The sequence below is a fragment of the Leopardus geoffroyi genome, chromosome B3 (genome assembly GCF_018350155.1).
Source record: "Leopardus geoffroyi isolate Oge1 chromosome B3, O.geoffroyi_Oge1_pat1.0, whole genome shotgun sequence".
Classification (NCBI taxonomy): Eukaryota; Metazoa; Chordata; class Mammalia; order Carnivora; family Felidae; genus Leopardus; species Leopardus geoffroyi.
This window is the reverse complement of record NC_059337.1, coordinates 48,651,900-48,676,146: the sequence shown is the minus strand read 5'-3', so window position 1 is coordinate 48,676,146 and position 24,247 is coordinate 48,651,900. Positions and strand designations below refer to the sequence as shown.

Sequence of the window (24,247 nt, the reverse complement as noted above, 5' to 3'; positions counted from 1 at the left end):
TTAGAGCTCTTAGTAGTACTATTAAGCCAAGTTTAGACTAAGATAAAATACCACTTGTTGAAATTCAGGTAACCTTATTTTTGTGGTAAATAACTACATAATGAACAATATATCTAAAAGATTACTTTGTTTGAAGTCAACAACGTTAATTTTAAGAAGAGTTAAATTATAATGTATATATAAAGCAAATAATCATGTATGACCTTATTACCCAGGTCTTCCCTTCCAACTTGCCTTTCCTTTTTATGGGCTTATTACCCATGATTTAAAAAAAAATTTTTTTTTTAACGTTTATTTATTTTTGGGACAGAGAGAGACAGAGCATGAACGGGGGAGGGTCAGAGACAGAGGGAGACACAGAATCGGAAGCAGGCTCCAGGCTCCGAGCCTTCAGCCCAGAGCCCGATGCGGGGCTTGAACTCACGGACCGTGAGATCGTGACCTGAGCTGAAGTCGGACGCCCAACCGACTGAGCCACCCAGGCGCCCCCCCATGATTTTAGATAATAATCCCAAGGGAAAAAAATTTGTGTCCTTAACTATTTAATCACAGTAAAAAAGGAAATATTTCTTTTATTATTTCTTAAGAAAGGCTTGATTTCTCACTGTTGCTTATGAAAGAGCCATTTAAAACAACTATTCTTTTGGTCAATTTGTATTGTATCTTTTTTTAAAAATAAAGACTATATATATAAAAAAATAACAAGTGTACACACATAAATATATACATATGCTGATAACATTCTGTATGCAGTGCTCCTGTGGTACCCTTATTTTTATTTTTCAATTGTCTCAGTTTTCAGTTCTTCTAACATAAAATGTTCAGATTATATGAATACAGATAGTAACTGCCTACAGTTTAAGAATGAACAAAAACACGGACGCATACAGCACCTGGGTGGCTCAGGCCAGTTAAGCATCCAACCCTTGATTTCAGCTCAGGTCATGATCTCACAGTTTGTGAAATCAAACCCCGCATCTGGCTCTATGCTGACAATGCAGAGCCTGCTTGGGATTCTGTTTCCCTCTCTCTCTTTCTCTCTGCCCTTCCCCTGCTCATGCACACATTCTCTCTCTCTCTCTCTCTCTCAAATAAATAAACTTTAAAAAACAAACAAAACACTGAAGCAATGCTTTGACCCAATGAATTCCTGATTAACCATCTCTCTTCTCTAAATTTCCATCAAAATCCAATTTTACTATACTAATAGTTCTTCAGTAGTTTCAAACATTTCTTAAAATCCTGTTAGTAAGAGGATAAATCTGGACAAAAACAAGGTTGTCTACATTAAAAAAACAACAACACACCAATAACCTCCAACATCATCTTGTACAATCATACCATTTTGTAGATGAGGAAACTAAGGAATAGAAAGGTAAAAATGATTTACAAGGGTAATTAATTATTGAGTGATTCTTTATATCACTGATGAGCCAAGCAGCTTTATATAATGAGTATTTAATACATAATGACTGGTGGCACTGCTAATTTTCAAAAGGCTCCTTCTTAAGAACACCGATCAGTTCCCAAATTGATTTGCTACATAAAATCTCACACCAATAAACACATATAGATCCTATACAGTATGGCATTCTTCTATAAACTATGTCAGCAGGAAATAAAAGAGATATATTTAACCTGCCTTTAATGAGAACAATGGACAAAGACTTAAATACATTCTCCACAAGAGCAGAGAGCCAATTGGCTAAAAACACATATAAAAATCCCCTCAACTTTAGTCATCAAGGAAATGCAAATGGAAACCCAAAGTGGGGGGGGGGGAGTCCCTCATGTTCACACACAATAAAATGAACAAAGAAACGGTGGTATATATTCATAAATGGAATAGTGAACAGCTATTAGAATGAGGGAACCAAAACCATGTGAAACAAAATGCATGAATCTTACAAACATGTTGAATAAAAAAGAACACAGATAATAAATTACTGTATAGGGGTGCCTGGGTGGCTCAGTTGGTAAAGCATCTGACTTCAGCCCAGGTCATGATCTAATGGCGCGTGAGTTCAAGCCCCATATTGGGCTCTGTGCTGACAGCTCAGAGTCTGGAGCCTGCTTCAGATTCTGAGTCTCCCTCTCTCTCTGCCCCTCTCCCATTAGCACACTAATGTGTGCTAGTCAGTCTCTCTCTCTCTTTCAAAAATAAATAAACCTTAAAAAAATTATTGTATAATCTCATTCATATAATATTAAAAAATAAACAAAGCTAATCTGTGGTGTCAGAAGCCAGGAGAGCAGTTACTCTTGGTAGGGCTAGGGTGGTGGTTCTGGGAAGAGAGTGATTAGGAGGGGACCCAGAGGACTTTCTGGGATGATGGTGATGTCATGCTCAGTTTCTTGATTCGGATGCTCGCAGTATGAGTGTACTCACTTTGTGAAAATTTACCAAGTTGTACACTTAAAATCTGCACAATTTTTAGTGTGTATGCTATACCTCAATACAAGATGCAATAAATATTGTAAATCAGATGCTAGGACAGAAATATATATAAGGTGCCATCTGATCACAGAAAAGGGAGTCATTTAATTTAAATAATTAAGGGTACAATGGTATATGGAGAAAGTGGATTTAAATTGGGCCTTAGAAAAAAAGCAGATTTATCATATGAGTGGTAGGGTGGGATGAGTGTGAGGCAGATCTGTTTCATGTGGAGGACAAAATGTGAACAAAAAATAAAAAGAGCAGGCTGTGTTTTTAAAATCTCAAGAGGTACAAAATAGCTAAGGTGTAGGATAAATAATGGGAAAAAGGAAGAAGGGGGAAGAAAGGCTTATACAAAATAAGATTTGTAGCAGCTACGGCCAAAATGCTGGATTGTGGATGAGTCTGAATAATAACAATTGCTCCCATATATTGAGGGCTTACTATGTTCTGAGCATTGTGATAAACATTTTACAGATATAGTTTTAAGCCTTAATAAAAATAGTATGGTATTTTACAGAGGGATAGAAAGCAAATTGACACTAAAGGTTAAGGACTTGCCTGCAACTACAAACCCCAGCATATGTCTAAATTAGGATTCAAACTTGGATGTGGCTAGTTTCAAAGTCTAATCTTTCTCTACTATATAATTATGCCTTTCTCTGAAAAATAAAAGTTTTGGACTTCATTCTATAGGAAAGGGAAATATCAAATACAATTTGGAAGGAGTCCTTTTTATAGTTTACACTTTTTATAGGCTTTTAAAGAAAGTCTTTATAGAGGGTTTCATCTTCCAGGTGAACAGTTTTTATTTCTTATGATTAAAATGGCTATTTCATTTGCTGGTTCATTTCAGTTAACTTTTCAATAAAGTGTGGCAGTTAGAACTACAAATAACGTTTCTGGGTCTTTAACATTCATGGATTTCAACTTTATACTTTTGGTGACATCAATAAAAGGAAGGGCCACTGAAATCCACTTCTCCATACAACAATGGAAAAAACTGGCAAAGCTGGTCAATATCAACTTTTCTGAATTCTGGAAATTAACCCAAAGCTTGCAGTAAACTAGAGAGCATTTACCCAAGAAAACTGGCTGATTTTCAGTAAGAACAGCTTTGTATCATTTTAACTTGCCCTGATTCCCTCAAGATCCAACAGGAGCCTTGAAAAGTAACAGCTCAACATTCCCAGTTCAGCATAGTGGTCACTAGAATAAACATAACACCGCTGGAGCTTGCTCAAAGCCACATCCCAAAGAAATGTCATTATTTGTCTTCTGTGGTGGATTCTGTGGATGATCCCACTTTTGGCTATATCTGATCTGTCTTGTAGCTTTGTCCACTGCAAAAAGCTTTCTCCCTTGAGGGGATGGAATGGTAGGGAGAGGAAACCATTAAAAAGAATTGTAGGCAAATGTCTTAACTTTGTGGCTGCCTAAGACAGTGGATAACAGCTGGGCAGGCAACAAACTAACCAAAAAACTTAAAAGGAAAAACTGGTAAATAAGACGTCTATAGAAGCTTTGGAAAGCTCCACCTTATTCCTGGGAATCTAGAAGGCCATACACATGCAAAGGGCTGTGTGCATCTCAAGACCCTAGAAAACCCCAAGCTCTCACCTCTGGCTAAACTTGAGGCTCCACAAAAGCACGTAGTAGAGGATTAAGAAGAGCTGTCAATTGCTTCACTGTTTATGGTATGCCCCAACACACACACATAGCCCTTGGTAAAGACTGGAAGATTTATTGGTTAAAGTTATTTAAAGAAATCTCTGTCCAATCAATAGCTGGCCATTAAGCTGAGTAGAGACTTCAATGACCGGATAAAAACATCAGAATTCAACACTAGCAGACTGGTTCTACAGGAAATACCAAAGGGGGGGGCGGTCATTCAAGCTTTAATGAAAGGACACCAACACTAACTTGCATCCACAAGAAGAAATAAAGAGCACCAGTAAAGGTAGTCATATAATAAATATAAAATTCAGTCTAAATATATTTTTTCTTCTAAGTCCTTTATTTATTCATCTGATCTAAAAGACAGCTGCACAAAGCACCAAATATAAGTTTGTGTTGATGGGTACACAATGCATAAGATGAATGGGGTTATGGGAGAGAACATATACATATAGGAGTGAAAGATTTTGCATACTTTTGAAATTAAATTGGTATTAATCCAAACAAGTTTTTTATAAATTAATGTGTTAACTACAATCTCTAGGATAACCACATATGAAAATAATTTAAAAATATATATACTAAAAGAAACAACAAGGGAATAAAAATGATTCACTGTATAATACCCATTTAATATGAAGTCAGTAATGGGGGAACTGAAGAACAAAAACAGACAAAAACATACAGGAAATAGCAAAAATGGCAAATGGAAATCCTACCTCATAATTACATTAAATGTTCACTTACATTTAACCTTTCCAATTAAAAGGCAGGGAGAGGCAGAATGGATTTAGAATAAAATATTATCAAACTATATGTTTGATACATTTTACATATATATATTTTAAAGTAAAAAAAAAAAAAACCCAAATAAGTCAAAAGTAAAAGAACAGAAAAGACATAGCATGCCAAAAGTAACCAAAAGAGAACTAGGGTGCCTATATTAACATCAGAGAAAAAGCCTTTAGGACAAAAATTGTGGCTAGAAACCAAGAAAGTCATTATTTCACAATAAAAGGGTTAATCAATCAAGAAGATATAATAATTATAACCTATTATGTGCCTAAGAACAGAGCTCCAAAACACATAAAACAAAAATGGACAGTAGTGAAGGGAGAAATGGATATTTCAACAATAATTTTAGATTTCAATACTCCACTTTCAATAAAGAATAGAACTAAGAAGAAATAACAAGAGGAATTAGTACTTTGAGAGGAATAGAAATGAAGCACAATATACCAAAACTTATGGGACACAGTGAAAGCAGTGCTTAAAGGGAAATTTATAGCTGCATATGCCTACATTTAAAAAGAATGGTCTCAAATAAATAACCTAATCTTCCATGTTAAGAAATTTGAAAAGTAAGAGGAAGCCAAACCTAAGGCAGGCACAAAGAGGGCATTGTAAGGAGCAGAGTGGTAATCAACAGGGAATAGAAAACCAATAGAAAAGAATTAACATGCCCCAAAGTTGATTCTTTGAAAAGATCAATAAATCTAATAAACCTCTAGCTAAACTAAGATTTAAGAAAAAAGACTCAAATAACTAAAGTCAAGAATAAACGAGAAATATTACTATTAATCTTATAGGTATACCTTAGAGAAAGAAAAGATACTATAAGAGAATACTATGGAAAACTATACGCCAACAGATAGGATAAGCTACACAAAATAGACAAATTCCTAAATAGATAAATTACCAAAATGGACTCAAAAAGAAATAAGACAATCTGACCTATAAAAGGAGATTGAATTACTAATTTAAAAAGTATCTACAAAGAAGAATCTAGGCCTAGATGGTCTCACACTGGTGAATTCTACCAAACAGTTCATACCAATCCTTCATAAATTCTTTCATAAAAATAGAAGAGGGAATACTTCCAAAGTCATTCATTCTGTATGGCCAACATTACCCTGATTCCAAAATCAGACAAAGACATCACAAGAAAGAAAAATAAAAGTCCTTATGAATACAGATACAAAAATCCTTAACAAAATACTAGCAAACTGAATCAATCAACATATATAAAACTATACACCATGACCAGGTGTGATTTATCTCAGGAATAAAGATGGATTCAACATACAAAAATTAATCAAATCAATAATGTAATATACTGTATTAATTGCATAGGGGAAAAATCTCGATATGATCATCTCAACAGGTGCAGAAAAAGTATCTGACAAACGTCAACATCCAACAAGGTGGAAGCACAATGCAAGTTCCTCACCCTGATAAAAGTCATCTATGGAAGACTGACTGCTAACAAACATCATACTTAATGGTGAGACACTGAAATCTTCCTCTTTCAAAGTGGGCAGAAGAGAAGGATGTCCACTCTCACCATTTCTATTCAACACTGTACTAAAATTCCAGCAAGGGCAATTAGGCAAGGAAATGGAAAGAAGCCAAATAGGAAAGAAAGCGGTAAAGCTATCTCTATTCTCAGATGACATATTATATATAGAAAATTCTAAGGAATGTACTAAAAATCTATCACAGAGCTAACAAACTAGTTCAGCAAGATTGAAGGACACAAGATCAATATATAAAAATTATTATTTCTATACACTAGCAACAATCAAAAATGAAATTTAAAAAGTAACTCCATTCACAGTATCATTAAAAAAAAAAAAACAAACCAAACAACCCTTAGGAATAAACTTAATTAAGAAGTATAAGGTGGGGGCGCCTGAGTGGCTCAGTCGGTTTAAGCGTCTGACTTCAGCTCAGGTCATGATCTCACGGTTCATGAGTTCGAGCCCCACATCAGGCTCTGTGCTGACAGCTCAGAGCCTAGAGCCTGCTTCAGATTGTGTCTCCCTCTCTCTCTGCCCCACCCCCACTTGCACTCTGTCTCTCTCTCTCTCTCAAAAATAAAATAAAAACATAAAAAAAAATTTAAGAAGAAGTGTAAGTAAGGTATATACATAAAAGCTACAAAACATCCTTGAAAAAAATTAAAGACTTAAGTAAGCTGATATATATCACATGTTCAAGGATTAAAAGAAGTAATATTGTTAAGATGGCAATACTCCTGAACTGATCTACAGATGCACTGCAATCTTCATGGAAATTCTAACTGCTTTCCTTACAGACACTGACAAACTGATGCTAAAATGCGCATGAAAATTAAAGGACACAGAGGAATCAAAATAACCTGGAAAATGAACGAATTTAGAAGATTCACACTTCCCCATTTCAAAACTTACTATAAAACTAAACTAATCAAGACAGTGCAAGACTAGCATAAAGAAAGATATATAACAATGGAACAGAATTCAGAATCTGGAAATAAGCCCATACATATATGGTCAAATGATTTTCCACAAGGATGCCAAGACCATTCAATGGGGGGAAGAAAGAGTCTTTTCAACAAATGATGCTGGGACAACTGGGTATCAATGAGCAAAGAATGAATTTGGGTACCTACCTCACACTGTGTACAAACAGAACTAAAAATGCAGACCCAAAGGTATGAACTAAAACTATAAAACACTTAGAATAAAATGGTATAAATTCCATGACCTCTGATCAGGCAAAAATTCTTTAGATAGAATACTTAAAAGCACTTAAAAGCACAAGCAACCAAAGAAAAAATAAACTGGATTTAATCACAATTAAAAACTTTTGTTCACTGTCAAAAAAAATGAAGACAACTCACACATAGGAGAAATATTTGCAAATCATAATATATGAAATAAGGTTCTAGTATCCAGAATATATGAAGAAAATGTAACTAAATAATAAAGAACAGGAACAATTAAAAATGGGAAAAGAATGAATACTTCTCAAAAGAAAATATGCAAATAAGTATATGAAAAGATGCCCATCATCATCAGTCACCAGGAAAACGCAGATCAAAACTATGAGCTATCACTTCACATGTACTAGAAGAGCTATAATAAAGAAACATGGACAAGTGTTGGCAAGAATGTGGAGAAATGCAACCCTCATACGCTGTTGGTAGGAATGTAAAATGGTGCTGCCATTGTTCAAGAACAGTTTGGTAATTCCTCAAAAACTTAAAACACAGAATTAACACACGATTCAGCAATTCTACTGTTAGTATATGCCCCTGAAAACGGAAAACACATGCCCATACAAAAATTTAGAGACTTCATAAGCAGCAAAACTTCACAGCAGCATTATTTATAATACCAAAATGTGGAAACACCTCAAAAGTTCATCAACTGATGAATGGATAAAGAAAATGTGGTATATTCACACAATGGAATGATATATAATACAATACAGATAAGCTTTGAAAACATTATGTCAAGTGAAAGAAGCCAGGTAGGAAAGGCCACATAAATGTATGGTCTCATTTATATGAAATGTCAGAATGGGTAAAATCATACAGCCAGAAAGTAGATTATTGTTGCTAGATATTTCTTCCTCTTGAGAGGAAGAAAGAATGGATAATGACTGCTAATGGATAAAGAATTTGGGGAAAGAATGAAAATATTCTAGCATTACTGGTGAATGATGCATGACTTTATAAATATGCTATAAGCCACTGAATTGTGCAATTTTAAAACAGTGGATTTTATAATTTGTGATTTATATCTCAAAAGATAAAATCTAAAAAGCAAAACAAAAATTTATAGTTTCATCCATCTGTGAATAATTTTCTTAATCTATGACATGCAGTAATTGAGATTTTTTTTTACTGCTGCAAAAATCTGAATCCGATGCTTTATGACAGGAGTGGTAGTGACTCATTTGCTGGGACATGAGCTGGCTATTTGCATCTCAGTAAGGCTTCACTGTTCTCAAATCATTAAGACACATGCAGTCTCTGAAAATGACAAAAATGTTTTTTCTCTGTTAAAAATAGTCCCAAACCAGAGAATAGATGGATTGTAGAATTGTTCATTGTCTTAGACGTGATAAAAGTATTATGGTCATAAGTGACTGTCCTTATCCTCAGAAGTATATCCACAGCTTTTTTTTAACATGGTTTAGGAAAAAAACTATTCAATCTAGGTGGAGAATATCCGGGTATTCTTATATTATTCTTTCAACATTTGTTATGTTTGAAAATTGTTTAATAGGATGTTGGAGAAATTGCCCTGAAAGCAAAGCTATTCTTCAAAGCAGATGATTATGGTAATGAATAGAAAGTGAAGACATCTAAAAGAGTAATGATATTCCCCAAACTACGAATCTGTTAAGGTTGTGCAGTATCTGCTTGGCAAAGTTCAGGCTACATTACCTGGCAGCACCATTGTTTTGTAAAATAATGTTAGCATGCTAGTTTTGTATTTTTCTTTTTTTTTCCTTTTTGAACATTTATTCATTTTTTTGAGATACAGAGAGTGAGCAGGGGAGGGGCAGAGAGAGAAAGACACACACACACACACACACACACACACACACACACACACAAAATGTGAAGCAACCTCCAGGCTTTGAGCTGTCAGCACAGATCCTAATGCAGGGCTCGAACTCATGAACCGTGAGATCACAACCTGAGCCAAAGTCGGATGCTTAACTGACTGAGCCACCCAGGCGCCCCTCACTGACTTAAATTATTAAAGAACTTAATAATCTCTGACTAAAAAAAGTTTGGTGACAGAATGCAGTGAGCTGCAGGGTAAATAAGAGGTGAGAAAGACAGTGTTACTGTAGGGCCCCCATCTGTTGACAGAACTATCTCAGAGATCTAAAAGTTACTCAGCCTTAGGCTGGATATACTGACAAAGGGTCTACTACATGCTAGGTTACTACGGGGAGTTAAGATCAGTCTGCAGGACAAAAAAATATGCTGTGTTGCACTACCAAATGCCAAAACAAATAAAGAAGGATTCTGTCCAAATATGCTAGAAAGATCACATGCTTTAAAAAAGAAGAAAGTTGGGCGCCTGGGTGGCTCAGTTGGTTGGGTGTCCGACTTCTGTTCATGATCTCACGGTTCATGAGTTTGAGCCTTGCGTCGGGCTCTGTCCTAACAGCTCAGAGCCTGGAGCCTGCTTTGCATTCTGTGTCTCCTCACTCTGCTCCTCCCATGCTTGTGTTCTGTCTCTCTCTCTCCCACCCTCTCTCAAAAATAAATAAACATTAAAAAAAAAAAACTTTAAAAAATGTTAAAAAAAATAAAAAAGAAAAAGTTAACATAGTTGAAAATGCCCCCCCCCCCGCCCCCCCGCCGGCTAGGAATTCCAGCTAGGAATCAGTTCTTCAGGCAGGATAACTTAACACTCAAAAAGAGTAGGTGGTAGGTGGAAGTCAGAGACAGCAAAGGTGAGGTGGAAATCTAAAGCCAGTCTGGGTAGTAGTGGGGAGGGGAAAAGGGAGTACAGTGAGTGTGCAGATTTTTAAAAGTCTACCAACAGAATAGTCCCATTTTCCCCTTCCCTATCCAGGGTCTGGGGTCCAGAACTGCTAACAGCAGCCAGTGTGTGTGCCCCAAAACAGAAGTTTAGAGGAATCCTTCTGAAAAATGATCCCTGGAGAACATAGAGACATTCAGCAATCTCTCAAGCTTGCTTCGCTAAAAGGAAAGTGCAACAGCGGACAAGCTCTGACTATACATGGAATTCCTAAAGATTTTTTTTTTAACTTGCCACTTAAAAATATAAGCAGATAACAAAAAGATCACCAGACACGTTGAAGAAAATCTCCAACATGAAGATTAAAAAAAACACAAAAAACTTACAATAACAATAAAAAGTCAGAAGAAGTAGAGATGATACAAGAAATGAAATAAAGACTAAAGAAAATTTAACATCTCTATGTGTTGGGCAATTTGTACCCAAATTAAAATTGAGGCACAAATCCTGGGGTGCGTGGGTGACTCAGTCTGTTGAGCATCCCACTCTTGATTTCAGCTCAGGTCAAGATCCCAGGGTTGTAGAATTGAGCCCCACATCGAGCTCTGTGCTCAGTGTGAAGCTTGTTTGAGACTTTCTTTCCCCCTGCCCCTCTCCCCCTCTTGCAGTCTCTCTCTCTAAAAAGAAAAAAAAAAAAGCACAAATCCTTAGTAATTTATCTCACTGGTGTTTATTCATAACAACATTGTTAGTATTACCAAAAGGCTACAAACAACCTAAATGTCCATCAATTGTGGTCTAAATGAATAGTGATTCATAGCACAGAATAAGATGCAGCCATTCATAATTAGTAATCATTATGATTATGTAATTATAATTATTTAGGTATAATTCTATATTAATATAATTAATGATTCATGCTCTGTTATGAAAAGATGTCAGGATATGTTTCTGGGTAAGCAAATGTAAAGTACAAAACCATGTAGACAGTGTGCTACCATTTTTGTAAAGAAAGGGGAAACAAAAATACCTAATAGTGCTTACTTGTAACTATTACAAAATACTGCCAGAATGATAAAGAAGAAACTAATTGGAATTGCTGCATATGGGGACAGAAAATGGGTGGCTGAAAGGCAAAGGTGAGACACAATTTCTTCTATATATACCTTGTATACCTTTTGATTTACAATGACAAGAATACAATAATTATTCAAATTTTAAATTAAAAATGATGAAACTATAGTTTTTTTTCTTTAGTTTTGGTTTTTGAGAGAAAGAGAGCGAGGGGGAGGGCTCAGAGGGAGAGAGAGAATCTTAAGCAGGCTCCATGCCCAGTGCAGAGCCCAACTTGGGGCTCCATCTCACAAATGTGGTATCATGACCTGAGCCGAAATCAAGAGTCAGACACTGAGCCACTGACTGAGCCACCCAGGTGCCCAAACTATAGCTTTTGATCCAACAATTCTAAGTACTCCATACTTCAGTATTACTTTTATACAAGCACAAAGATATATAATTCAAGGTTGCTGAGTACAGTATTATTTTAATAGAAAAATATAAATAAAGGGCTTAAAAAACATGTCATCGAACACTTATATTATGAAATACTGTGTGGCAGTTAAAAAAAAGAATATAATAACTCTACATATATGGACAAGAAAAGCTACCTAGGACATACTGCTTAGTGATGAAAGTCAGACCAATATGTATAGTATGGTTTCATTTGAATTAAAAAAAAAATAAAATTTAAGAATAATTGACATAACTCCTATGTATAGAAATACAGAAAGATAAAGCTGGTAGGAATATTACACTCTCAGGAAGGTAGTGGGATGAAGGAGAGAGTAAAGACTGATCTTTATTTGATGCTATACTTTTAGACTGTTTCAATTTGTTGTAATGAGCACATATTTGTATATTATATGTAGAAATAATTAATTTGAGTATCTCATAAGATGTTAATATTTAGAATGTAAAAAGAACTCCTACAACTCAATGACAGTAAAACCAAACAACCCAGTTAAAAAATGGGCAAAGGACCTGAATACATTTCTCCAAAGATGTACAAATGGCCAATAAGTACAATACATACTCAACACCATTAACCAGTTAGGAAACACATCAAACCAAAATGAGATACTACCTAACACCCATTAAAATGGTCATCATCAAAAGACACAGAAAATAACAAGTGCTGACAAGGATGTGAAGAATCTTGTGCACTGCCGGTAAGGATATAAGATGGTGTAGCCATTATGAAAAACAACAGTGTGGTGGCTCCTCAAAAAATTAAAAATAGAATTACCATATGATCCAGCAATTTCATTTCTGGGCATACACTCAAAATAATTAAAAGCATACTTGAAAACATATTTGTACACCCATCTGTATAGCAGCATTATTCACAGTAGCCAAAAAGGAAGCAACCTAAGTATCCATCAATGGAAGAATAGAAAAACAAAATGTGGTATAAACATACAATCGAATATTCTGAAATATGCTATAATGGATGAACCTTAAAAACATTTTGCTGAGGGAAATAAGCTAGCCACAGAAGGACAAATATTGCATGGTTCCACTTATATGAGGTTCCTAAAGTAGCCAATTCATAAGAGACAGAGGTAGATAGAATGGTGGTTTTGAGGGGCTGAGGGAAAAAGAAAAGTTCTGTGGGGATGGGAGGTGGTACATAACAATGTTAACGTACTTAATGCTACTGAACTACATGCTTAAAAATGGTTAAGATAGCAAATTTTATGCATTTTACCACAAATAAAAATAACAAAATACTGTGGTTTTATTATAAGAAAGGTTTAGGGGCACCTGGGTGGCTCAGTGGTTAAGTGTCTGACTTTGGCTTAGGTCATGACCTCACAGTTCATGAGTTCGAGCCCCACAACAGGCTCTGTGCTGACAGCTCAGAGCCTGGAACTTGCTTCAGATTCTGTATCTCCCTCTCTCTCTGCCTCTCCCCCGCTAGTATTTGCTCTCGCTCTCTCTCTCTCAAAAATAAACAAACATTAAAAACTTAAAAAAAGAAAAAGAAAGCTTAGTGCAAGGCTTAAAAATAGTATCTTGTCTATTTGGGAAGAGGAAACAAACACTACATTTAAATGACAATTTAGAAAAATTGCAGAATATGACAGGATGACTAACTTTATTGATTGACTGACTGAATAACTTTATATAACTAACATAAATGAGTGATTTCCAACGTTTCTCTCCCTTCCTTCCATAATGCATCTGAATTCTAGGTCACTTACTTCTCCTATCTGCCACAGTAGCTCACTTTAGATGGCAACAAGTAAAACCAGGCTAATAAGACTTACAGGTGGTGGAGTGGGGATTTAGAAGGAGATTGGGTTCCCTGCTATCACAGAGCTGCCAAAAGAAAAAGTGAATTCATTCTCCTTCTTGAAAACTACTGTTCACTGGATGTTCGGTTACATACAAATGAACTTAATTCTTACTGAATAAGGCTAAAAAAAAAAAGTCTATTCTACTACCCACTCTCCCCCTCAACTTCCAACTACTTTTTCTTTCTCCACCTCTTAAAAAACCTGTTTTTACTCAAGGTCCTTACCAACCACCTATTTACCTTTCATGGCATTACAATCAGGCTTCATTCCTCAATGCAATATGGAAACTGCTCTGGCAATACATCCCAGTGGGCTATTAATGGATATGTAACATGGGCTTTTTTCTTGACTTCCTTTTACTTGAGCTGAGGCAAAGGACACTGTAGTGAACTCCTCAAAATAATCTCTTTTCTCAGATTATATCATGCTTTTTTTGTTTCTCTTTAAATTCTTCCTCATGTTTTTCTGCCTAATCCTTAAATACCTATTTTCTCCTTATCCTTATCATTTCTCACTTTCTGAGATGTTGTTCTATTGCTTGCTTACAGTAACTTTCCAAGACCTACACATGGAAATAATTCTAATTTTCTTGGGCTGGTTTCTGACATCTTCTCCTGAACTCTGATTATAAGCCACCATGCATTTATTATTGCACCTTCCACTCAGAATGCACTTCTGAATCCCTAGTCTGCTTGGTAAACTCAGTTTTTACAATTTTATACACGTCATCTCTTTTGTGATGCTGGCCCTCACTCCATCAGGTTAATCTGGAAATTCTTTCTTTGTGCCCTGTTTAGTTACTGATCTGTTTCTCCTATTTGAGAGTAAGGACTATGTATATATAATGCTTGGTAAATTAATGTACTCAAATAAATTTACTTTAAAATATTTTATTTTTATTTGTTGATTGCCAAAAGCACTACTAATTTCTTCCATGATCTCTTTGTCCTTGGGAGTGGTAATGCTGAAACCTTCGCTGCATTAGTTAAAACAAAAGTACTAAATGCCCACCAACTGCCACATATCATGTTGGGGGCAGATGAAAAAGTTAAGGTAGTAAGAGCAGTGATAAAATGATAATTCCAAGATTCAAAATACGTGATGACTGGGCTCATGGGCATCCAGTTTATATGGGTGGGGGAAATGAAAAGGATTTTATTTACTTATTTATTTATCTACTTATTTATTTTTAAATGTTTATTTATTTTCTCTTGAAAGATAGAGAAAGTGCGTGCGTGAGCAGGGGAGGGGCAGAGAAAGAGGGAGACAGAGGATCCAAAGCAGGCTCCATACTGTCAGCACAAAGCCCAACGTGGGGCTCGATCTCGCAAATCAGGAGATCATGACCTGAGGTGAAATCAAGAGTCTGACGCTTAACCGACTGAGCCACCCAGGTGCCCTAAGGACTCTGATTTTAAATGAGAAGACTTGGGTTTGTACTTCCAGTTATGATTATAATGTATTTAGTATACAGAGTGTGATTTGGAAAAGTCAGTCAACCCTTTCTACAACTGTGTCATATATGAGAACCAGTTCCTTCTTGATACAACATCACTATTGTAGCTCTATTCTGCCACTCTTTTATTATTTAGTCCATGCTTTTTCTATCACTAAAGAGTTTAAAAGTAAAAGAAGATAGTAAATGAGGACTCTGTGAAAGTACAATTGGTCAGAAACAGAGAAAGTGAGGAAAAAGAGATGATGTAACTACCCCCCTTAAAAGTCAAGTCACAGAAACACAGAGAAAAGAAAAAACTGGGATAAAAATTTCTATGAAATAGACCACACCAAGCAATGCTAGACAATGTATTTAGGGAAACAATTCAGACACTATTAGAATAAATTTCAATGGTAAAATCTTAAGTTTGTATCTTAAGAGACAGTTAATATCCCAATAATGGACAAAAAGTAATGCTGAAACTGATGACTTTTATGCTTTAGTTTACTTTTATGCTTTAGTTTATTTCTGATCAGTTAAAAATATTTAAAATATAATTAAGGCATGGCAAATGCTGTTCTAAAAACTTTTTAAAAGAATAGCATTTGGAGTAAATTTCCAGAGGTAATAGGAATTATTGCAAAAGAGCCCAGCGCTGAAATAACAAAACCTGGGTTCAGATGTGTCTATATCTAGACATTCATTTCTGTAAGTCACCCTTAAAGGGAGGGATGATATTTGCTTCCACTTACTTTATACAGATGCTATAACATTAAACAATATATTATAAACTTAAGAAATTTATAAATTATGTACATATGCGTAGGCCTAACCTAGATTTTAGACAGGTGTAAAATATTTATATGTCATTTAACTTATGAAGTGGTTCACTGTCTTAATGTTCTTAAAACAAGTGTTTCCGGAATCTATTTCTGCTTTCAAAGCTGCCCTAAGAGTTTCATTTACACTGATTAGCAGAATAGAAATCATAAACTTAGCTGGTAAGTACCAAAGTATCATACATGTTGAATTAATGTTTATACACAAAATGGATATATATAAAAATTAAAACAATCATATTTCTTAAAATATTAAATCTTATAAAAAAGGGATTTGGACAGAACACTTGTGTACCAGAAAACACTGCAGCCAAAGTTGTCAGGTTTAGAAATCTGAAAGTTTGTGATTCTTCTCAGAATGAAAGCAGATTTTCAGGACTGCTAGCATCGGCCACATATTAATTAGTAAGAAATCCATTTAAGATTAATGCTTGTGTTTCTCCATCAGGTGGCAGGAAAAAGCAGTAGAAGCTGCAGCCGCTGCCATCCCTGTTACTAAATGTTTGCACACATCAGACTTTAGATTGGTTTATTCCATGAGTTTCATCAACTGGTCAGATTTTAAGACCAGGAACAATTTTAGATTAAAAACTTTAGAAACATTGTAATATAAACAGCCTAAACAAAATGACACAAATGGTTAAAAAAAAACAGGCATATATACATATATATGTATGTATGTATATATATATATGCATATATATGTATGTGTGTATATATATGTACATGTGTATATATATACATATATATACACACACATATATATGTATACATGTGTAAATATATACACACACCCATATATATATATAAGATGTATATATATCTTATATATAAGATAGCCAGATGGGTCAAAATGGGTCAAAGGAGAATAAGACAAAATACATTCAATATGACACAGAATCATTTTTTGTTGACAAAAAGCAAAAACTTTAACAAAGATCTAAATCATGGACTTTTCTTGTGTCAAACAGCCCAGAGATCAGCCCAGAGATCTATAAAAAAAAGCATTAAAAATACTATGAGAAACCATGAGAAATATCACTTTTGTAAGAGATTAATACACTATTCATCTTCAACTGGTTAAACAGACCAAAACAAACAAACAAACAAACAAAAAAAGGTTTTGCAGAATTTGAAGTATTTGAAGAATATAGAAAAGTGGATTTAGTACATATCAATGTACAGTGAACAAAGAAAATGTCCAGATATATTTATAAAAACTGATAATTTGTTAGACTGAAAGTAGACCTCAACACATATAAAAATTCAGAAATTGAATGTGGTCATTCTCTGACCACAGTATAATGAAACTACAAATTAATAAAGTGCAAAACAAAACAAAATGAAAGAACTCCCTCAAGCATATGAAAAATAAAAAAAACTACTTTGGGTCAAAGAAGAAATTAGAGCTATAACTTCACACTAGTGGAAAATAATGATAATTTTAACAAACACATCCATACTAAGGGATACAGCCAAAACTATAATCAGAGGCAAACTCTTAGATATAAATGTTCACATCTTAAATATGAAAAAAATGAAAATTAAGAATTCCATTTAAAGAGTAATAAAAAAATCTCAAGAAAATCAGGAGAAAAAGAAAGGCACCCAATAAATAAAAAAACAGACAAAACAAAAACAAAACCTCAATATCAATCTCAGCTTCATTTTTTTCCTGAAAGAAAACCAATGAAATAGACTACAGCTAAGTATAATTTGAAAAAAAGGAAAATTCAAATGTATAAAACTAGAAATATGAAAATAGATATGAAATATAGAAGATATTCAGTTTAGGAGAGAATAATATATGTAATGCTATGCTAATAAACATTTAAAAATCTGAATGAGTTCCAGGAAAAACAAATTACCAAATGTGTCTAATGAAGTAAAAACCTAACCAGAAAAAAGCCACAGAAAATTGTCAAAGAATTACCTCGAACAAAGGCTCCAGGCCTAGATGGTTCTATAGTTGAGTTCTGTAAAATTTTCAAGAACAAATAACTCCCATGCTATATAAACTGTTCCAGAGCACAGAAATTAAGGGAAAGAGTTCCAATTCATTTACGAAGCTGGCCTAACCCTGATATCAAAACCTGACAAAGATAGCACAAAAAAAGAAAATTACAGACCAAAATATTCACTCATATAGATGCAAAGATCCTAAATAATATACCTGAAAACAGAAATCAACAATAGACTAAAAGATTACACATCTTGATCTGAAGAGAACGTTAAGTCTAGGGCTAAAAGGAGAGTTTGTATTAGGTAATACCTTTATATGGCACATCAACAGGTCAAAGAAAAAAGTACTTTGTTCATAGTAATCTCAATAAATGCCCAAAAAGCATTTGGTAAATTTCAATATCCACTTCTCATAAAGCAACAAAGAAAGTCAACTATAAATGATACATTCTTAACATCAAAGAACTGTAAGAGGAAATGATGCCTATCATTATTTAAAATCAGAAAGAAAATCTATTAAATGTAATAAAATAAAGAGAATGAGAAGGATATACAGAATAAACTATACTCAAGAGTCAAAAGTGACAACTGAAAAATTAGAATTAAATGAAGTTCAGTAAATATAAAATGTACAACATAAATATAACAAAAGTCTATAGATAGCCTATAAACCTAAACAAATCAATAGTAAAGCAATAGAAAAAAAATACTTTTAATATATATAACACAATAAAAATTACCAAGGAATAAACTTAATAAGAAAAACAAGTGGACTTAATTGAAGGGAAAAAACTGAAACTTCACTGAAGGACATAAGAAAGATGTAAATTAAGAAATATATTTCTGGCTCTGAAGTTAATTTTTCTAATATGAAATTTCACACTTAATGCATTTTGAATCAAAATTCCTTTGAGGTTTCCTTTTTTTAAAGTTAGAAAAGTGATTCCAAACTTTATATGAAATATATTAATTGGTCTGAAAATAAAACCAATGAAAATTTTTAAAAACAGAGATAGTAAGGAGAGTCTGGTCCTACCAGTTTCTTAGACAGTCAATAGCTAAAATATTAAAAATGGTATGGTACTGGAATAAGAACAGAAAATATAAAGGAAGAAAACTGAGTCCAAAGGGTTTTAGTAAGATAAAGCCCTGTAAGTTATATTACAGATTACTGTGTTAAGAAAAATTATTCAATAAATAAGGCAGCAGTAATTGAACATTTAGAAAAAAAATTAAAACCAGTGCTTTATCTAATGGCATTTACCAAAGTAAATACCAGATGGACTAAAGGATCATATATGAAAAGTGAAATAAGAAATACCTTTAAAAAAAGTCTAGGAAAAATACATGGAAGTTCTTTCTAAGCATAAAAACAATGCTACAAGCTGCAAAGGAAGTAGCTATCTCAGGCTACTTACAAAAAAATGAACTAAAATTAAATAATAAACAGCAATCTTGAAAAGATATTTGCATTTTATTAGTAAATATCCTTAATATATAAAGGTCCATAAACCAGCAATCCCAATTCTGATAATCTACACTAAATTATATCATCAAGAATATTCACTGCAGTGTTGTCACTGTTTCCCCTTCAGTAATTGTGTAAACAATGGGGCCAAATTTGGTTAAACAAAACAAGAACATATACACAAAAAGAATGCATTAGAAAAAAAAAAAAAAAAAGGAAATAAACCAAGGTGGTTATTTTTATGTAGTGAGGTTTATTGGTACTAGATTATTTTTTTAATATACATTTATAACTCTTTCCCAAAACTGTAATGACAAATATATATTACTTTTGTAATTCAAAAATAATATAAAAATAAACACATGAATGATCATTTTCATAAACACATGAGATTATCAGAATTCAAAAGTTTCAACAAATACAAAAATTCACAATCAGTTGTAAATTAAACTGTCTTTGCATGGTGAAAGCCCCTTAAAGCTTTCTGGTTCTATTAGTTTCTTAATGTTACATGAAAATACAGTTAAAAGAAGTCATTCAATGCTGTCTTAGATTTTATTTCCATTTTTTCTCTCAAAGGGATTTTGATTTTAATGACAATAAAGGGATTAATTTCACAAAAATTACATCTGAACATCACTGCAATGAATTCTACAAGGGTCTATATGCAATGGAATAGCTTAAGATAAAAGTATATTTCACATTCATAATATATTTTCAGTGAATATTTAAAATAGAATCAATTTAAGTCTGGTTATTCTATGTTAAGTTTTTATGTAGGAAACCTCATCAATGTACTCCAAACAGGAAGATGACTAGTCTAAAAAGGACATTAGGAAAGGACAAAATTTCTTTAAAAGTGTTTACTGAGAAGAGTATTATCTCTTCTGTGATTTAAAACTCTTGTACTTAAAAAAAAAATGTAGTTATACTACATTTTGCTTTCTTTAGTAAGCTATTTCCTAATACTTTGATATACTTCTTGCCTGTCTGTAGTCCTACATTTTGCATCTCTCTCAAGTTACTTAAACCCATATGGCAACTTATGCTTTTAGGCAAGGCACAATCATATGAGAGAATAATTTGGAGCTCCCATATGCTGTGATACTGTTGACACAGAAACATACTTTCTTCTTAGCCCATGTTGTGCTAATACATGTTACTGTATTATTTGTATGCATGTGTACTAATTCATATTTTGAGCAACTTATTTATTCACACTAAGTGAAAGTCCTAGCCAACTTTATTTCTAACTACTTGACCAACCTTCTCTACCCACACAGTATATCACTCAAATTTAACAAGTTTGCCTTTTCACCCATTATGAAACACTCATGGAATCGGAGTTCTAGCCCTATATGTCTCCTAACTAGTTTTGTGACACTGGGAGAGTCACCTAACTTCTCTAGGTTTCCATGTTTTCATCTACACAGTGAGGACAGGACTGTACTAAAACACTTAACGAAGTCTTTTATAACTCTGAAACTTTATCATCAATGTTAGGGAACAGAGTCCATTCTAATCGCTCTTAATATTAAATTAGTATCTACTGTGTGGAAATACTGTGGGGAACACAACAGTAAATAAAATATATTCTTAGCAAAATGATTTTTGAACTAAAATACCCAGACTTAGGTATAGTACTACATACTAATTATAAAGAGAGGCATAATCATTAGCACAATTCTTTCACATTCCATGAACAGAACTAGTCACATTATTATTAGAAATTTCTCTTACCTATTACTACTTCTTTTTTCAACTCTCTGAGGTCCTTCCTTTTATTTTTGCTGCTCTCTATTATAACTGCAAATTAATTGTTCAAAATTGAAGTGCCCACTGCTCCCACAAAATGATGGAATGTCTTATTTCTCTTTTGTTTAGGCAAAACCTGTTAACTTTTTTAACCTGTAACTTTTCATAATGAAAACAATTGAGGGTTTGTGGGAACCTCAGAAAATAATTTAATAGAAAATATAACTGTTCTTTGCCAAAGGCAGGAAACCATTAGGAACATAAGGAATACTTAATGGGCCAGAGTCATACTTCCACAAAGTTAGGGTGCTGTCTCTAACAACGGTGGAAAGGGTTGTACAGTGGAAAGATATCATTTCAAAAAATATATGAAGTCTCAAGTTCTCTTATTAATTCATTATGAAAATGTCATACATTAATTGGTTCAACTTGCCTTTTGGGAAACTAGGAAGACATCTTTGGAGAACTAGTCCCTCAACATTCCCCACTTCAGACAACTTCTAGAATTTTAGAGCTATAAGAGACCTCATACTCTTTCAATTGCCTCATTTTATAGATAACACATCTGACAAAAAGAGTGGTGAAAACACCTTTCCAGGTCACAAATTTAATGACAGATCTATTCCGTTGATCCTCAGTTCAGAATTTCTTCAGCATATCACATTTGCTGGTATTAACAACTTTTTAATAAGTTAATATTTGCTTCCTTATAGTTTTATAGGGTTATTTGTTATAATTATCTGGATTTAGTGAAAAACTAACACTTACTATAAATACATAACAGAATTTTCACCAGTGGAAGGGACTATATCTTATTCATTATATCCTCAGAACTTAATACAGGTTCTGGCACATAGCAGGTATTTGACAGGTTGTTATAAGTTAAGAGAATGAACTTTACAGACTTGGGTCACATGTACTCTTAGCTTTTCTTAAAAAGAAAAAAATCTAAGCTTTTCTTAAAGAGAAAAAATCTAAAGCTCTTCAGTTTAACTTTGTTCCCTTGATTATTTCAGACATTTTTCTCCAGACTTTCTCTGGCTCTATGTTCCTTAAGGTTAAGGAATCAGAATTTTGAATGAAGATAAGTTTCCTTTCTAGAAAGTATAGTAAGTGCGGTAGTGTAGTCCCTTTGCATCATTTTACACTGGTTAACAACAGCATTTGACACTTTTCTTTCAAACTGTAGAAGTACAACACATGAATCGTTGGTGGTTTGACATTTAAATACCCAGAGAATGTTGTTTTTATTTACTCTGCCAGAATAAATTCCATTTTCAGTATCAATTATAAAAAATGTTAAACAAAACTAGACTTGGCAACTATTAAATTTTTTTAACCAGAAAGGTCCATTAGTCTATACTTTTGTTTCCTGTATTTAAATAAATTATCTGTACAATCGACATTATTCGAGCATCTAATATGTACAAGTCACTGAACTCCCTCATTCATGAATAAGTAATTCACAATATTCCAGAAACTTATCTTTTTTTTTTTTTTTGATTGGTACATAGAAACATTAGGTAAGTTTTGAACACATGAAAAAGGCCCTTAAAAAGTTTTAATAAAAAACATGTTTTAATTTTCTCTTATACATTGACTTATTTATTGCCTTCCACTGTCCTAGACCTAGGCAGACCCTTCCTGTCATCCTTAAGAACTCTACAGAGACGCTCTTATTTAGCAATCTTTTACCATTATCATGCTACCCTCCAACATCCCTTCTATCATCCAGAAGAACTCTAAAAGAATCCTTTTATTCAATAATCCTGTCCTTTATGATATATGCTACTAGAGAAGCTTAGAGATAGGAAGAATCTTAGAAGTATCTAAGTTAAAATCCCACATACCAGAGTGATATTCACCAAGAATAAAACAAATCACTGTACCCAAGTATAGCGCTTAAGCTCTTTAACACATCAGCATGCCTAATGTGTACACATGATACTTACTTGTACTCATCATAGACTTCCTGTTTGGGCAATGAAGTCTCAGGATGTTCTTCTAGGGTATTCCGAATCCAAGAAAAGGCATGCATTTGCTGTGCCCGACTAGATGACACGGCATTCTGATCACTAACCATAAAACAAAGACATGTTTTAGCTGAACCAGACAGCAATTCGTTGATAATTTTTGAGACAGCCTATAAGCTCCACTAAAGAATTGCATGTAAATACAGTTGTAAATACGTGTAAATACAAATGACCAAACCAAATTCAGGGCATATAGTAAATGCCCCATTATCTACATACAAATTGTCCACCTGTGGTTGTGAGCCATTTTCTACAGCTAGTGACTGACTGAAGTTATTGCTGTTCCATCCCTGTACCATCCCTTCCCATGCATGGCCTCTAGAGTGGCATAGGTGATGGAGCGCTGACAACATAAAGTATTTGTTTCTGTGAAAATTACACAGATTAAGTGGATATTTGCTCACTTACTTGCCTATACATTTACCTAACTTACCAAATCATCAAACTTTTAAAATAAGTTATGGAAACAATTATTTTCTATTTGCTTGGCATTTTCAAATAACTACTCTGAAATCTTATTAAGCACTCTATGCTCCAGAATGCAATTCATACCAGAGAGATCCAGAGAGGACAAATCTCCCTCTACAGTCCTTCTCTAACTGGCCCCCTCCCCAGGCCATTACTTCCATTAAACATCCTCAGTTTTTACTGTAGGGCAGCATCATTTATAAACTAAATCCATAAAAGGGACACCCAAGATAGCATGAGGGAAGTTCCTCTATTGATTCTGACATTCATCCCAGCTACCTATAATAATTATTTAATTCCAAAGAAGATACTAAAGAAGTTTCTAGGACAAAAAAGATGATTAAAATGGTTATGAAATTTGGTTTGAGGGAGAAGAGGTAAAAGCAACAGAATTTTCATGCCATTTCTTTTTATACACAATTTTAAAGTAATAGAAATTTAAGTACAACTTACATGAAAGAAATGCACTTTGAGAAATACTTAAAAGGGTAAATAAACCTAAGAATAGAATGCATGAACCAACAACTTCTCTA

General features: G+C 33.9%; 1 protein-coding gene across 4 annotated transcripts in view; it reads right to left on the bottom strand.

Moving 5' to 3' along the window:
- Positions 1-24,247, bottom strand: part of RFX7 (regulatory factor X7) — a 135,515-nt gene that overhangs the window by 22,503 nt on the left and 88,765 nt on the right. For all 4 annotated transcript variants that reach the window (XM_045449653.1, XM_045449652.1, XM_045449654.1 and 1 more), the window contains one exon: positions 23,166-23,288. In XM_045449653.1, coding sequence (XP_045305609.1) covers positions 23,166-23,288 — 123 coding nt within the window. The remainder of the gene's footprint in view (positions 1-23,165; positions 23,289-24,247) is intronic.